Source organism: Haliotis asinina, chromosome 2, assembly GCF_037392515.1.
Source record: "Haliotis asinina isolate JCU_RB_2024 chromosome 2, JCU_Hal_asi_v2, whole genome shotgun sequence".
Classification (NCBI taxonomy): Eukaryota; Metazoa; Mollusca; class Gastropoda; order Lepetellida; family Haliotidae; genus Haliotis; species Haliotis asinina.
The window spans coordinates 22582154-22597835 of NC_090281.1; the positions used below are offsets into that span (position 1 = coordinate 22582154).

Consider the following 15682-nt stretch of genomic DNA (forward strand, 5'->3'; position numbering starts at 1 on the left):
CAGTGGTTACAGTGCTGTGATATCACACATGGATAGTGTTGTGATGTCATACAGGGTTACAGTGCTGTGATGTCATATATGGTAACAGTTTTCAGTGACGTCATATATGGTAACAGTTCAGTGATGTCATATTTAGTTACAGTGCTGTGATGTGACACAGCGTTACAGTGCTGTGATGTGACACAGGGTTACAGTACAGTGACATATATGGTTACAGCGCTGTCACAAAGGGTTACAGTGCTGTGATTTTGTACAAAGTTAGTGCATAGTTAAATGGCTGTAAGGTAATGCATAAATGTTACAATGCCATTACATCAAACATGTTAAAGTACGGTCACATCACTGTGTAAAATCACGGCTGTGATGTCACAAGGCATTTACAGTGCTGTCACCATAGCTAAAGACTTACAGCATTACCTATTTTCACAATTCATGTGATAATTATTTGATAAGTAACACTATTCCTTACCACAGCACCAGTGGAACCAGTCACAAATCATTAGAGAAATATGCATGTGAAATGACGTCATGAGAAAGGGCTGTTTTTTACCATACACACAGGAGATTGTGATTTTCTTTGTTATAATCATTTGTTTAGGTTATCATATAGTTTATTATTTGAAAATAATCAAATATTACTTCATCATTATCATTTTCAACATTGACAGGGTAGGGGATCTTTTATTTCAGGATTGTCCATGCTGACAATCCATGTTTGAATTATCCTGATTTGGTGTAATCAAATGGAAGACAAAAAAATTAATGAAAGACATCCTTGAGATGTTCAACTTGAAACATGTACCATGGTCCTGGAATAGGTTTTATTGTTATCTGGTGTTGTAAGAAATGTGATTTCCTATAAGGTGAATGATGACATCGTTGGGAATAGGAAAGTATAGGCACAGCAAAGTACTGAGTATGTAGGCCTGCACTTCACTGGAAAGATCTGACCTTTCACAAACTAAACTTCACAAAAATGTACACTTGTGACCATTATATGGCAACAGACCTAACAGACTTGTTTTAGCTTCATCCATGTCTGACCAAGCTATCAATAATGAAAACATTTGAGATGGACTAAACATGGCTTATCAGTTTATCAAAGGGTCAGAAATTCATGTTCTTATGGGCAGGGGAACTGGACGTTTGTTTCTTTAAGCCAACAACTGTAATTTTACCAATCAGGTGACCCATGAAGGTCAGGTGGTCAGGCTTGCTGACTTGGTTGACACGTCATCAGATCCCAATTGCAGATGGATGCTCATGTTGTTGATCACTGGATTGTCTGGTCCAGACCCGATTATTAACAGACCACAGACATATAGCTGGAATATTGCTCAGTGTGGCGTGAAACTCCACTCACTCACTCATCAAACAGGTAACAGACTGTCACTGTTCGACTGACTAATCATTATAATTGAATAAAATGCTGATGAGTACGGTCTAGAAAAATTTGCTATGCTCACTTACTATCTTGGAGAAATTCTTTCAGATTTGATGATGATTGTTTAGTTTGATGATGCCTTTTATGGAGATTGACCACCTCAAACCCATCCCATAATTTCCCAGCATACTCTATAAAATTGTGACCGCTAGTGCATGGTTACAAAATTTCACACATGCACACAAAACCATAAATTATGATCAGTGAAGGAAGGAAGGAAGATATCATGAATGATGTTGATAAATGTCCTACTGGATATCCATGTAAAGTACATCAAAGGGACACGACTCAAACTGTGGCACACAGCCAGGCCACTATGTGATCAGTGACATACGTCACACATTTCATAATGACATAAATAACACAATTCTAAATAAACGTTTACACATTTAATGCATGTTTGTCTTTTTTTTTTGAAGTACAGTACACAAATTTCACACAATATAGGACTGAAATGACCTCATGACCTTTGAATGACCTACAAAGGTCATGCCAGTCTGGCTGCAGAACAATAAACCTACAATTTGGCTATCTTTGTTATTGACTATGCAATTACTGAAATATTTGCATGCAAGCTAGGTTTAATTTTACTTGTTGGTTTGACATTTTCTCAATGATGAGGTAGCACCGCATATTAATCAATACGATAACTTGGCAATCAAATCTAGATGAGTGACTGGCACCAAATATCTCAACAATGGAGGTTAAGACCATGAAGACTTTGGTATGATCTGTCCAATGTGTATTCACAACACAATGATAATGAGAATGGGAGATCAAGATAATGACAACTTTCGCGAGAACATGAATTATTTCAAATATTTTACGTAATGTCATGATTCTGACAATGATATGAATACATAATGAATTTCACAAAGATGTCTAATGAATTTCACAAATATGTCTGACTATTTTTAAAGTATTTTTAGCAATATATTGTTACACTCACTGTATGATCTTGCCAGCTTTGAACATTTGTTTTTAAATTACACTGTCGCAGTAAATGATGTTGAATTGAGTATGTCGAGAATCTGACTTCCCTCTAACCTCCTTGCCTTAACTCATCTAGATAGGATGCACATGCTATCCCAGCTTAAGTTTTGGAATGGTCATCATTAAAGCTATGTACCACACAGTATTCACTAACAAGTCCCTGTGATTATGCAAAGAACAAACTTGTCTTCCACATACAACTCTCTCCAAAATGGCTTCATGACCAAAGGGAGGTAATTCTGACATCCATAATATTCATGTATCTTTTGGCTACTACCAAATATTGCAACCACATTTCAAACATCCAGACTCATAACAGAGTAAATGTATACATAATTTACGAAATAATTCAGTAACAACAAAATTCTTCAAAAAACAAGCAAAGTGAACATTATTGTTTCGAAAGAACAGTCACAATGTTTGGTTCAGCCAAAATCTGGATATCATATGACAATGGCACATACACTTAAAAACATATGAAGACAGTTGTATTTGGAAGTAGTAAGATTTGGACAATAATTACAGACGGACGAAAATTAAAATGACACAGTCAATGAAACAGGAAAACAAAGCATCTAGCAGCTCCTCGTATTTCCTGCAGCACTTGATAGTCTTTCAATATAAGTTATATATCAGCTGACATGGCACCTTGCACATAGTGTTGACAAGCAGTGTTAAGTCATCCTTCAGAAACTCACATGCGTCAACAATCACCAAAACAAAGTGAGATTGATGACGGATCAATGATCTGATTCATCTATCCAAACTGGGTTGTTCCCTGTTCAAGAATCAAGATATAGTTATTACTCTCCATAATGTCTAATGTTTCTTTAATTGTGCAGTTTTACTTCAGAATTATTGCTAACCTTCAGAAATATTGCTTATATGAACAGACCCATGTGTTTCATATACCTGATATAAAATTTGAAAACAAAAAATTGTTCCATCATATGTAGAAAGTATCTTCAAATTTAGACGGACACATCACCACAGTTCCGATTCACCTGAATCTTCAACAATGATGCAAGAATAATTACAGAGAAGTTTGAAACAGTGGTCGCTGAAAGTAATTATTTCTGGTGCCAATGTTTGCCACGTCTGACAATTGTTGTGTGAGATTTCTGATGAACAAGTAAACAACTCCTGCCACAACTACAACCAATCTTTCATTCTTAAGAAATAAATGTTTTCTCATAACAGAAGGTAAATGACAATACAATAATACACAATTCACTCTATTCAAGTATGGGTCAGCCTGCTTATTTTGATTTCGTCTTCTTCAAAATACTACTGGCTGGAACCTACTATATTTTACCCTTTTTTCTCCGGTCTACGTACAATACAAGCTTTCACTTAGCCTTGAAGGCATGCTATCCACATGCAAGCATAATCACTATCATGTATGCTTGGTGCTGCCACAAGCTTACATACAACTGCAAGCCTGTTGTCCAAGACTAAGTACATACGTAACAGTTCCTGTGCTTGCAGCTTACATCCAAGCATACACTGTTAAAAATCAAGCATACATGATGAAGTGTTTTTGATGTTATAATGCAAGCATATATGTTCACGAACATGCACACACCAGTGTGCCTGATATGAACATGCATGCACATAGTAATAGTGTGCTTGCAGTCAACATGCACTCACATATTTAAATAGTGCGCTTGCAGTTAACTTGCACTCCTATATTTCAATAGTGTGCTTGCAGTCAACATGCACTCACATATTTAAATAGTGTGCTTGCAATTAACATGCACTCACATTTAAATAGTGTGCTTGCTGTCACCGAGCATGCATACACTTCATATGTGTGGACATATTAATATAGACCTGTATACTTTCTATGAACTGTCATGAGCATTGCGTATGCTTGCTGCAAACAATCAAGCACACAATCTGTCGTCAACAATGGCCTTTGACTTACAGTGCGACAAATCACTGTATGATTTCTGCCTGCATACTTGTCAACACACAAACATGCTTTGCGCCTATGCTCACTTGTACCAATCATCCTGAAACTAGTCTATGCTTGCTGAGATGCTTGGCAGATGTAAGACTTATTTCTTTACAGAGGACAAGATCACACTTTATTCCAAACTAGAACTATCAATATCTGTCCGTAAGAATGCTTCTTGGTACTTAACAGGAAATACCACCAGTTCTCATGATGCACGACTGTAGATCTGAACACAAGTTCCAACTGTCCCGGCACTTTGACCATAGCTCTTATTATGAGCTTCTTTGGTTGATATTCTTTGTTTTAGAGTTCAGCATTTTTTTCAGCATATTGCTATGACTTTGAAAAAATCTTTCACATCCACGAGAGGTTATTGCATGAATCTTCAAGTGTACATTTTTAGAAATTTGACAATTCTACAAACAAAACAAATTGACATTGACTACAACCAAACATAAAATCATCCAATAAAAATTTGCATGTTTAAAAAATGTCATGATATAAATGTATGTTGCCTTTAAGTCTCGTAAAAACTGCACCCAGTCAACAGTTCTCTCCTTCAAATAATACTAATTAATGAGCACTTAAAACGTAAAGAAATATATCTTCAAGAGTCATGTCTACGTAACGTATTTGCTACGTTCTTCTCAACTCCATCAGTATTGCTGATCCTCTTCATCATATGCGTCCGATTCGTCCCCGCTCAGATGAAATTTCTGAAAATAACCGTAAAATGCAATCTCAAAATTTACCTCTGATTTCACAACACGTCCTTTGGATCAAATCGTCTGAATTTTTATTTTTCTCGCATTTTGCATCATTTTCCTAACGAATGTTTGTGCACCTGTAAGCTGACATGGAGAGAAAAAGCAGCAGCCCACAGCTTGCAAAAATATTTGCAGGAAATTTGCTTAAATTTCAGACACACTTTGATTTAAGTGTTTCCGTCTGAAATTCAACAAATGAAAAAAATACGCTTCTTTATTCCAGTTCAGTAATGCATAACGAGGAAGCCATCTAATATTAACTTTATGACAAACTAAAGAGCCAAACTGATGAGATAATAAGCAAAACTTCCACAAAATAGTCACTCTCTTTAAAACAGTTTGATCCATTGGCAAACATAATCTTTTCTAACAACAAATCATTAATATGGTTGAACTCATTTACAATTTACAAATAAAAACGCAAATTTGAAATTATGTCATTGTAAACAATTTTTAACCTAGCTGAATTAAAGCATGCACAGAAAGCCCACAACATACATATATAAATATACATATAAAGACAGAGCTGATGCAGACATGCAAATTGCTGCTGAAGGTGCAAGGGTCAAATGACAGGATATTGAAGGTCATGTGACAGGAAGTACCTGTTGTTGCATGTGATCGTACATGCCAGTGCCTCCTGGGATACCATCTGTGTTGTAACCCCCAGTCTGAGATATAACATGCCGTAGTGCATTCACCTATGGACGAAAGGAAAGTTGTTTACGAACATGCAGCCATTCCGATAGTGAAGCAGAGCAACAATATAAAGGCAGTCTGGTCAAAATCACGTTAATCATGCACCAAAAAAAGGACTCTAAAAGTTTTATTTGCTAAAAGAAATTTTACATTTTTTTTATAATCAAAAACTCACATTTTGAAGAATTTTATTTAAGTTTGTCTTCGACAGGTTCATCTTGACTGAGACAGTTTTAATAGTTTCAAATTTTAAATTTCAAAGTCTTTGGTTTCATGATTGCTTGAAAAAGAGGTTCTGTAACTTTCCGTAAGTATTTGGCAATAATTTTCACCTTTTTTTTTCTCTGACCAGACTGAATAAATAAGCAAGGGTGACAAGACAACATACAAAGCTACACACATTCAATAGACAATATACCCACAGCAAACACTGTACATTAATTAAATGAAAACAGTAGAGAGAATATCTGAAACTGCAGGATACATAAACATATCTTCATCACAAGAGGACAAAAGGAGAGATTTTGAAGTCAGACCCTTCAGAGAACTTAATTCATTTACCTCCTAGAACAGTGAACAGCTTTTGAACATCACTCATTAGAAAAATTGCATACTCTACGTTTATTTCCTTAACCTTTATAACACTGAACACCCTCTAAACACTACACGGTCTTTAGATTATTGCATATCTTCATAGCACTGAAAAACACCTAAGCATTGTATACCTAAGAATGAAGATTTTTATGGATATCAACTTCTTTATGAGAGAACACAACGTTTCGGAGTTAATGCTTACTCCTTCATCACCTGATCATCACTCCTTCATCAGGTGATGAAGGAGTAAGCATTAACTCCGAAACGTTGTGTTCTCTCATAAAGAAGTTGATATCCATAAAAATCTTCATTCTTATGTATTTTCACTTCTAAATGACATTCAAAGACTTCATTGTATACCTACTGGAAGATTGAACACCTGCTGGTTAAAAATACCACTTTGCAGATTGGACATTTGAGATCGGAACCAATATATACCCAAAGTCTGTATCTATACTCCAAAACCCCGAATAGACAGATGCCAGATCAAGAAAATCATATTTTAATGACATTAGCTAGGACTAGATACAAATGCCAGTTTAAAGAGCGTGACTGTAAATGTCCATTTCATACCAAAATGGAAAGTGCATGCCATGGTCTTTGCCAACAGTCTGGATCAGGATCTAATGTCTCTTCAATCCTATGACCACATGCTTGGATGCATAACATGCCATGTATTCACATTGTGTACATAACAAGCAAACAAACATGCAAGTAAACTGTATAACCCATACAGTTGTCAGGTTTCATGCATAACTCGCACTTGACATTTTTATAGAATCTGGATTTGTTTTCTGCCCCATGAGAGTGGGAACAAGTAAAGCGAAACATGCTACCAAAAGCAAAGCGCTATGAAACTGTATTCAAGCTCAACTGAGGTTTCCTACATCTGCTGTAGATTTCAAGATTGTAAGATTTGTAGCAGTAACATGTAGTTTGAATTGTGAAAGACTAAACAGCAATAAACAAACAACAAGAGACAAACAACAGAACATGCCACAAGACACAGATAATGTTCAGCGTTTCTACCATTGGTAATTTCATTGACGTTTACCTTCAGTAGACAGTGCTAGACTTTGGTATTTGACTTGTTTATTTGAAGTTAAAAAATAATTAAAGAGGAAGTAAATTAACTATTTTTGTGGAAGCATTTAGAGATGTTAAATGTTTGCCAAATGGGGCACTGTCTACTGAGAGAAACAGTCGGATGGAATATTACCAACCTGTGACTGAACATTAGCTCCTACCGAGTTGTCTCCCCCTTGATAACTCTCTCCGTTGAGGTTCATATACATCCCCTGTTGTTGACCCACAAGTCCAGACTGGGAGGTCGCAAAGCCAGCTGCACCTGGAATGTCAAGAGTACTTCACTGAACATAAGGATTACTAAGGTCTTACTCCACACTTAGAGAGTGACTGTTGTTCTCTTGTAATTCAGTAATATTCCAGCAAAGCAATGGCTGAGGGTCTGACAAGAGCTCCAGCTAGGTATATCATAACCACTCAGCTCACAACTGCCTGTTGCAGGTACAAACTAGAGGTATTAAGGACCTATTCTACCCAGAATCCTACTGCCCCTCGAGCCGTGATTCATGTAAGAATTTCTAAGTTGGGCAGTTTCTGCCAGGCTGGTCACTTCAGTTTTGTCAAGAGCATTTACATTAAATTCTAATCAATGTCCAATTATGTTTCTTTATAAAATTTTAACAGACAATGTAATTTAACGTTTTGAGGAAACTTTTGATTTGTAAGGAGACTAGATATATTTTCAGCAACAGTTGCAAAACTAGATGTTTTTTTAACTACAAGCTTAACATGATTTTCTGGATAAACAAACATGGCAACGATTTTTCATGAGGAGATGTGACCATCGTCTAACCTTGAGCTGTAGCACTATCTCCGCTGGGGTTGTTTGATGCGGCTGCTGAGGCAGCCTTGGCAGCATACAGGTTGGCCTCTTCCTGTGCCTTGCCGATGTTCTTCTTGTAACGGATCCGCTTGTTGCCGAACCAGTTAGACACCTGCGGAGACAACCAAACATGTCATTGACGGTCCAGACAATTCACGAGGTATTCTGTAGAATATCACTTGGTTCACATGATGTGAAAATAATGAACAGACCTGATAGTGGATAAGATTGTCTGATTTCAGTTATCCTTAGAAAAGATGTAGATTTGGATTGCCTAACAGACCAGTAATCCAAAGGACTCCTTGAATATTCAACAGATTAACAAACTCAGTTATCCATACAACACAAGAAATGTATGTTTGACCTCAGTTATCAATACAACACAGGAATGCTCTGACTGATGCCAGTTATCCATTCAACCATACAATGCTCTGACTAACTTCAGTTATCCATACACTTGTCCATTATCACCTGTCCATAATTTTTTGTATTCTTTTTGGTAAATCCGACAATACAACTTCCTACAATGACCAGTGCAAGTTCAACATGTCAGTACTAGGACAAGGGGACTCAAACATCTGGCTATCAATGACAGGCCACTTCAGTGACTTAGTGCCCAATATCAGGAGGGTTATCATTATCATCCAGAGATAGCATATTCACAGAAACTTGAAATACTACACCGAGTTAGTATTGACAGTCTTTTTTCTTTTGATGGATTCTAACACATTTAAGTCATTTCTATATGTGCAGCTGAGTGAGTGAGTGAGTGAGCGAGGCAGCAATCTCACCCTGCATCAGCTCACTTTAACCACACACAGAACTTGCATCTACTACTGTGACAAGATCAATAATTTGAATCACACAATTTGTATGCTTTATCTTTGAATCAAATCAAATTAAAAAAAACACTGAATGTTTAATCCATTCCTTTCCCGTAAAGATGTCTTCTATATTTACATAATTAAATTCACAGTCATGCTGCAGCAAAATTTGGTTGTCAAGGGATCTGGATACTCTCGGAGACAATTTTTTAATGTCAAGAATACCGAGGACGATATTGATTTTTTTCTCTGCACAGGCTTAATTTCTCTCCTGCCGTCTTGTAACTGACCTATCAGTCAAAATGTTGATCCCAAAGCAAGAAGATCAAGATTTGTTCTTATTGTATCTTAGGTTGCCATAGTAACTAGTCAATGGATTTTTTCACTCCAGCCTCTAAGGATTGTGTAATTTTTAAGTACTGTGGAGTTAGCAGGAAGAAGGTACAGAGAAGTCATTCAATGAAAGACATTGTTCCTTCACATCTGACTCTCAACACATCGATTTACTTTAATCAGTTTAACACTTTTCTCACACTGACTTACAAAAAGACACTTAGAAAATTCAGTTGGCAAAAGAGAAATTATAAACACAGAATTTCCATTAAAAAACAACATAAAGAAAATACATGATCGAAACGAATATGAACGAAAATGTATGTTGAAGATCTTTCAACATACTGCACATTCCATAAACATCTCTTAATTTTCTCTGTCACTAATCAATCAACATTACTATTGCGTGGTGCACGAGCTGTAATCATTTTCTCCTGGAGGGAAATGATCATCAGCTGGTATGCTGTCATCATGTGCAGTAAAACCTTAGTTAAAACACCAGTACTTATCAGCCTTAAAGTAGAATATTAGAAACTATCAAATACTACTTCCATTAAATATGTCCTGCATTTGTTTGTTTAATTCTTACAGTTTAAATCTACATTATACTTCACAATGATCGGTCAACCATATGTCTGTCAACCCTACACATGGAAATCAAGACATTTCTGTATCTGCCCTTTTGTTTAAAACTTTTGACACATTTCTTTAAGAAAAACACATTTTGATCATGTATATTTTACTTTAAGATGTCTCGCCTTTAACATGTAGCTATTTTAATCACTTTCATACATATATATATTATTCAAAACATCAGTTTTGAAAACACTGTTTCAACAAATTTTCTTCTATCCTGAACATGTACAATGAAGAATATCAATGTTATCTGGTCAGATATTAAATGAACAATGCATTTACCCTGTCTAGCACTAAGATTCCCTGAAGCTAAAATGAGAGAAAACACAATGACAAATGCATCTGCTGGGACATATTAATGTGATCTTCACCTGTTATTCAAAAGGTTGTTGAGTGTTCGCAGTGGTGTGAGTTTTGTCTATTGGAACATTGATAATCCTACAGTTCACTTACTGTCTATCCCATATATGATTCAAAGTAGATAAAAACCATATTAATTGTGTTAAAAAACTTGAAAGTCAGCAAAGCAGGCTGTTGCTCTCATGAATCATATAATACATTTACCAGTAAGTTCATATTCCACAAATAGTGTCTTGGTGATTATTTCAGTTTCAAATTAATAAATATATGTGCACTAAATTTCCAGAATAAACTGTTCAACAATGACTCAGCTTTCAAAAATATTTTCTAGTTTGACATGACATATATATTTTCTCCACTGAGATACTAAATTGCTAGATATCACAAGCTACATCATGCTCTATGAATTACAAAGGCAAAGTTCAAAATGAAAACTGAATGAATTAGTTCTTGAAGATGTGCCATATATGCCCAAGAAAGTGCAATAGAACATAAGTATAGTATGGCAAAGTATGGTGAGGCAAACGTCTTAGCACATATCAAGGCACAACCCCGATCAACAATTGAGAGTTTCCTCAGCCATGGGAGTCTGGCTACGCTAATACAACTTCTTTTCTCAGCTTTTCTTTCTGGTCCCTCCGGCTATTGGGGAAGACAGGCTTGATTGATGAGGGAGAACATTTCTACCAGAAGGCCAGCCAGCACAAGAGACTATCCCTTGACGGATTACCCACAGTCCCTCTGTACAACACTGGGCTGGTTGTCACTATCAACACTTGTAATGCCTGTGGCAGTCTTTCGTACACCCAACCCTTTCACTTTATTGCTTTGGAATATTAAGTACCTTAATATGTAACGAGCTGATTACACTAGCCTGTGTCCTTCAGAGTATGCCACTGTAGAGCCCATGCGGTCTTGTAATGAATGTCAGTTCATTTATACTTATCGCTAGGCATCTTTCTGAATTAAACAATACATGTTTGGACCACAAGACACCTTTTGTATCAGAAGCATCTTTTTAAAGCATATAGTGACTTATGTACTGAGGGTAACCTGAAGTATTAATGGAGAAGAACAGATTAGATAGACAAATTACTGCATTAAAGGGTAGTAACTGAAGGCCAACCTACTGTATTACAGGGGAAGAACAGTAAAGAAGGGCAACCTACAGTATCAATGGGGAACAACAGTACTGTAGGGTTACATACTGTGTTAAAAGGCAACAGCGGCAATAAAGGCAATCTACAGCATTAAAGGGCAACAACAGCATGAAAGAGCAACCTACTGTATTAAACAGCAACAACAGTATTGAAGGGCAAACTACAGTATGAAAGGACAACCGAGTACTGAAGGACAACCTACTGTATTAAACAGCAACAACAGTATTGATGGGTAACCTCCAGCATGAAAGAGCAACAATAGTATTGAAGGGCAAACTACAGTATGAAAGGACAACAGAGTACCGAAGGACAACCTACTGTATTGAACAGCAACAATAGTAATAAAACTTATCTACCTGTAGGGCAACCTACACCATGAAAGGGCAACAGCAGTATTGAAAAGCAACCTACAGCATTAAAAGGAAACAATAGTATTGAAGGGCAACCTACGGCAAGAAAATTCACAGGTCTCTAGGGCTGCAACGAATACACTATGAGGTGAATATGATGTGCATAATAAATATTGGGAAACGAATACGAAAATATTATTCAAGAGTACAATATTGATGGATGCACAACATGGAACCTAAAGTTGACTATTAATGTGATCTGACAGGACACCCAAGTTTGGTATGTAATAGACTAAATACAATGTAGTTATAGCCCAAGATCATGTGCAGCCAAACTAACATGACTTCCACTACTGCAATGCTAGAACATAATCCATTCTTGCATATCTCACATTGAAACAGGACATAAGGCCTCAAGTAGAACATGCTCCACTAATATATTGTAGATAATCATTCATATTCAGTTCTGGTGACCACGAATAAGAAACTGAAGTTATGAAAGGCTACGGTTTGATTCAACAACTATTCGAGTGTATCGTAACAGCCTTAAAGAACTGACAAATTTGATATACAATCAGTGGAAATACATATATCAGAGGAAAACTGAGAGATAACTTTCTGGTTTGCCAGTCTTGACACCCAAAGCCTGGATGACTTAAGTAACACCTGCCCTACATACATCACAACGCCATTCTCAGTCTGGACACATCAACATGGACACATCTCACAAAACAATAAATATGTTCAGGTAAACATTGTGGTGTCCTAGTTAAGGTCTTATCCAAAAGCCTATGTCCAAGTTGATTATGGAATGGCTGCTACCTCGAACCCAAATTATTCTGACTTCCAGCAGTATCTTGTATGCATATGTATGTATGTGATATTTTGATCTTACAAAGAGAAAGTTTAGTTTTACACTGCTCATAGCAGTATTCCAGCAATATCATGGCATGGGACACCACAAATGGACTTCACACACTGTACCCATATGCAAAATCGAAGGTGAAATTGCTATATGAGCTTACTTTAATATCGCTTTTAGCAATATTCCAGGATTATCAGAGTGGCGGACACCAGACACAAGAAATGGGCTTCACACAAGTGGAGAATCGAACCCTTGTATTTGGCATGATGACTGAATGCCTTAGCCACTATGCTACGCCTCGACGCCCAGTAAAATTACTGAGGGGCAGTCCGATCTGTATATCCAGAAAATAGCACAGCAGGCCTACTGATGACAAAAAATGTGCTTTCTGTTTCTCTTCACATGACAAAGGAATAAACTGAATACTTGTCTAACATTGACAGTTATGGCCAAGCTTGTAGAACTTCTCAAGTGAATGCTCTCACAGGTTATACAACACTGTCATTTCTAACACCTGTACAATAAAAATCAGGTTCCAGCCAAGCAATGACACATTCCTCATAACAAAACCTTAACTATCATAAACCTCTTTTTAAAACCAAATCCAAAAATTTACTTGAAAGGAGTATAAAATGGTATGGTTAAAAATGTTACAAAAAACCCTGATACATCCTTCATCTTGACACCAACTGATATGCTGATAAAGTTATCGTAAATGTTGATTCTAGTCCTATCTTGAAACCCCCTTGTGTCAAACAACAAGATGTGCACTTAGGGAGGGTCAAGGAACAAACAGTGCAGACACTTAAATGAAATTTTCAAATCACTAGAAATAATCTTTTCAGACACATATTTTTTTCCATGACTGCACTGAGATACCCCTAATTTCAGCAAAAAATATTGTTGGTTGCAGTCTAGAGAATTCTACCTAAGCTCTTCTGTATTAATCTAGTGTAGTGGACCAAGATGCTTTAGTGTGCATGGAGTTTGATTGGCACATTCATTATCACAGTGCTTCAAGTTCCCTTCCTACTGTGGGGCTCTATAGGAGGGGGCCCTGCTAATGATACTCGGTTTCACATGCTGCTGCATAGCTCTAGTCTCTTAAATTCATTCTTCTCATAAAACATTAAATGTAAAATTCAAAAAGATAAACCTCGAAATCTCAAGACATGATTCTCTTTTTGAGTAAAAAATGATTATTTATGAGAAATCACTGTTTCTTTGTATTGGATACCCTCTAAGGTATATGATACTTCTAATTGGGTCTTGTCATAGTTTGTCAACATTACACCATTATTCACCCATGATTAAAGATTTGGCATCATTATATAAAAAGTCCTTAGATAGAAGACTCTCCTGGTATATGATTCCGTTAATCACATAAACAGCTGTTCTCGAAGTTTTAACAGACTGTGTTAAATACCCAGCCAATTTATGGTGAAGCAATGAATCACACCCCAGAACATGTTGAACAAAGCTTAATGTTCAGAACACATGGTAGAAATAGTCACATTTAAAGTTCAGTTAAGCAATAAATTTATTTTAATTTATATACAGAAAATTGTTCAAGAACTGACGATTTCTTCATTGTCACACAGAACACATATTTTACATTAAAAATAATCAGCCCTTTCACAAAAAAGATGGTTTTCTGAATGGCAATAATCCGCTCAAAATACAGAGACATACTTGTCAGCAGCTTAAGTCTTTCTTACCCACCATTACAACCAAACAATAACCCAGAACACAGGATTTTCTATTTATCTCCTTTCAATCCAAATTTTGATTTTTCAAAAGTCTCCTTTCACATTCGTATCTTGAATAACATCCTAATATTTAAATTCAAAACATGCTGAAATATTTCACATCCCATCAAAAAGCATTATTTACATTCAATTCCAAACAAAGCTGAAATATTTCAAATCACATCAAGTTGCCTATTTACATTCAAATTAAAACAAATGTTGAAATATTTGACTCCAGAAAGATTAATGTATGATGACGGACTGAGGTCAGTGTTGTGTTCCAATCTTAAAGAGATGAACTTCATCGCTACACCTGTACCAAGGTGTGAAGTCACAGAATGGGCAATGTGTTTGATATGAGAGATATACCAGACCCTGTGATGCTGAAACGTACACACGTAACAGTTGGTTGATAGCAAACCTGTTATCATCTGCAAAGTTTAAACCAAGACTGAATGCATGTTGAGAAGAGGCAATCTGAGATATTTCCCAAATAAGATTTGTTTTGAAAATAGACTCTGGTTTTAAATCTGAAATTTCCAATTACATTTTCAGCTCAAGGCACAATCAGATAATTGAATCATATTAAAAATCTTCACACGAATACTGGTCCATACTTTGTTTGTGCATATTACAGACAGTTTACTAAAGAAACGTTGCAAAGAAGGGTGTCTTTTTTTTAAATAACAATAGCATAAATGTGTGGTTGACCAATCTCAAACATGCAATGTTGCCATGTGTATGGAATTAATAAGCCCTTGGAAAGTAAGTCTATTGGGAATAACTCATTATTTTGTTAAAGGTAAGTAATATTTTCATAAATTAATATTTTCAAACCCTATATAATCTTACAGCGCATTCAGTGCAGTGACTTACATTGACTTACATGTCGCCTTATAGAATTTGTTTAATACCATCAGATGCATCTCAACTGTTATGTTTAGAATCATATTTTTGAATATTTTACAGACAGCTGCTACAGACTTTCAGCTGAATAATGGCTTCAAACTAAAAACTTCATTTTGAAACATCTGTGTCTG

The 15682-nt window shown here is 36.2% G+C and overlaps 1 protein-coding gene across 8 annotated transcripts in view; it reads right to left on the reverse strand.

Annotated features, from left to right (window-relative positions):
- Nucleotides 1-1818: 1818 nt before the first annotated feature.
- Nucleotides 1819-15682, reverse strand: part of LOC137273406 (pre-B-cell leukemia transcription factor 1-like) — a 31693-nt gene continuing 17829 nt past the window's right edge. For 2 of the 8 annotated variants that reach the window (XM_067806069.1, XM_067806068.1), the window contains exons 6-9: nt 8337-8478; nt 7705-7805; nt 5770-5865; nt 1819-5113 (exon numbers count right to left, since the gene is read on the reverse strand). In XM_067806069.1, the coding sequence (XP_067662170.1) occupies nt 5054-5113; nt 5770-5865; nt 7705-7805; nt 8337-8478 (399 nt within the window). In that variant the 3' untranslated portion in view covers nt 1819-5053. Of the gene's footprint in view, nt 5114-5769; nt 5866-7680; nt 7806-8336; nt 8479-15682 lie in introns of all 8 variants that reach the window. The other 6 variants (XM_067806066.1, XM_067806067.1, XM_067806073.1 and 3 more) reach the window with 3 other exon arrangements.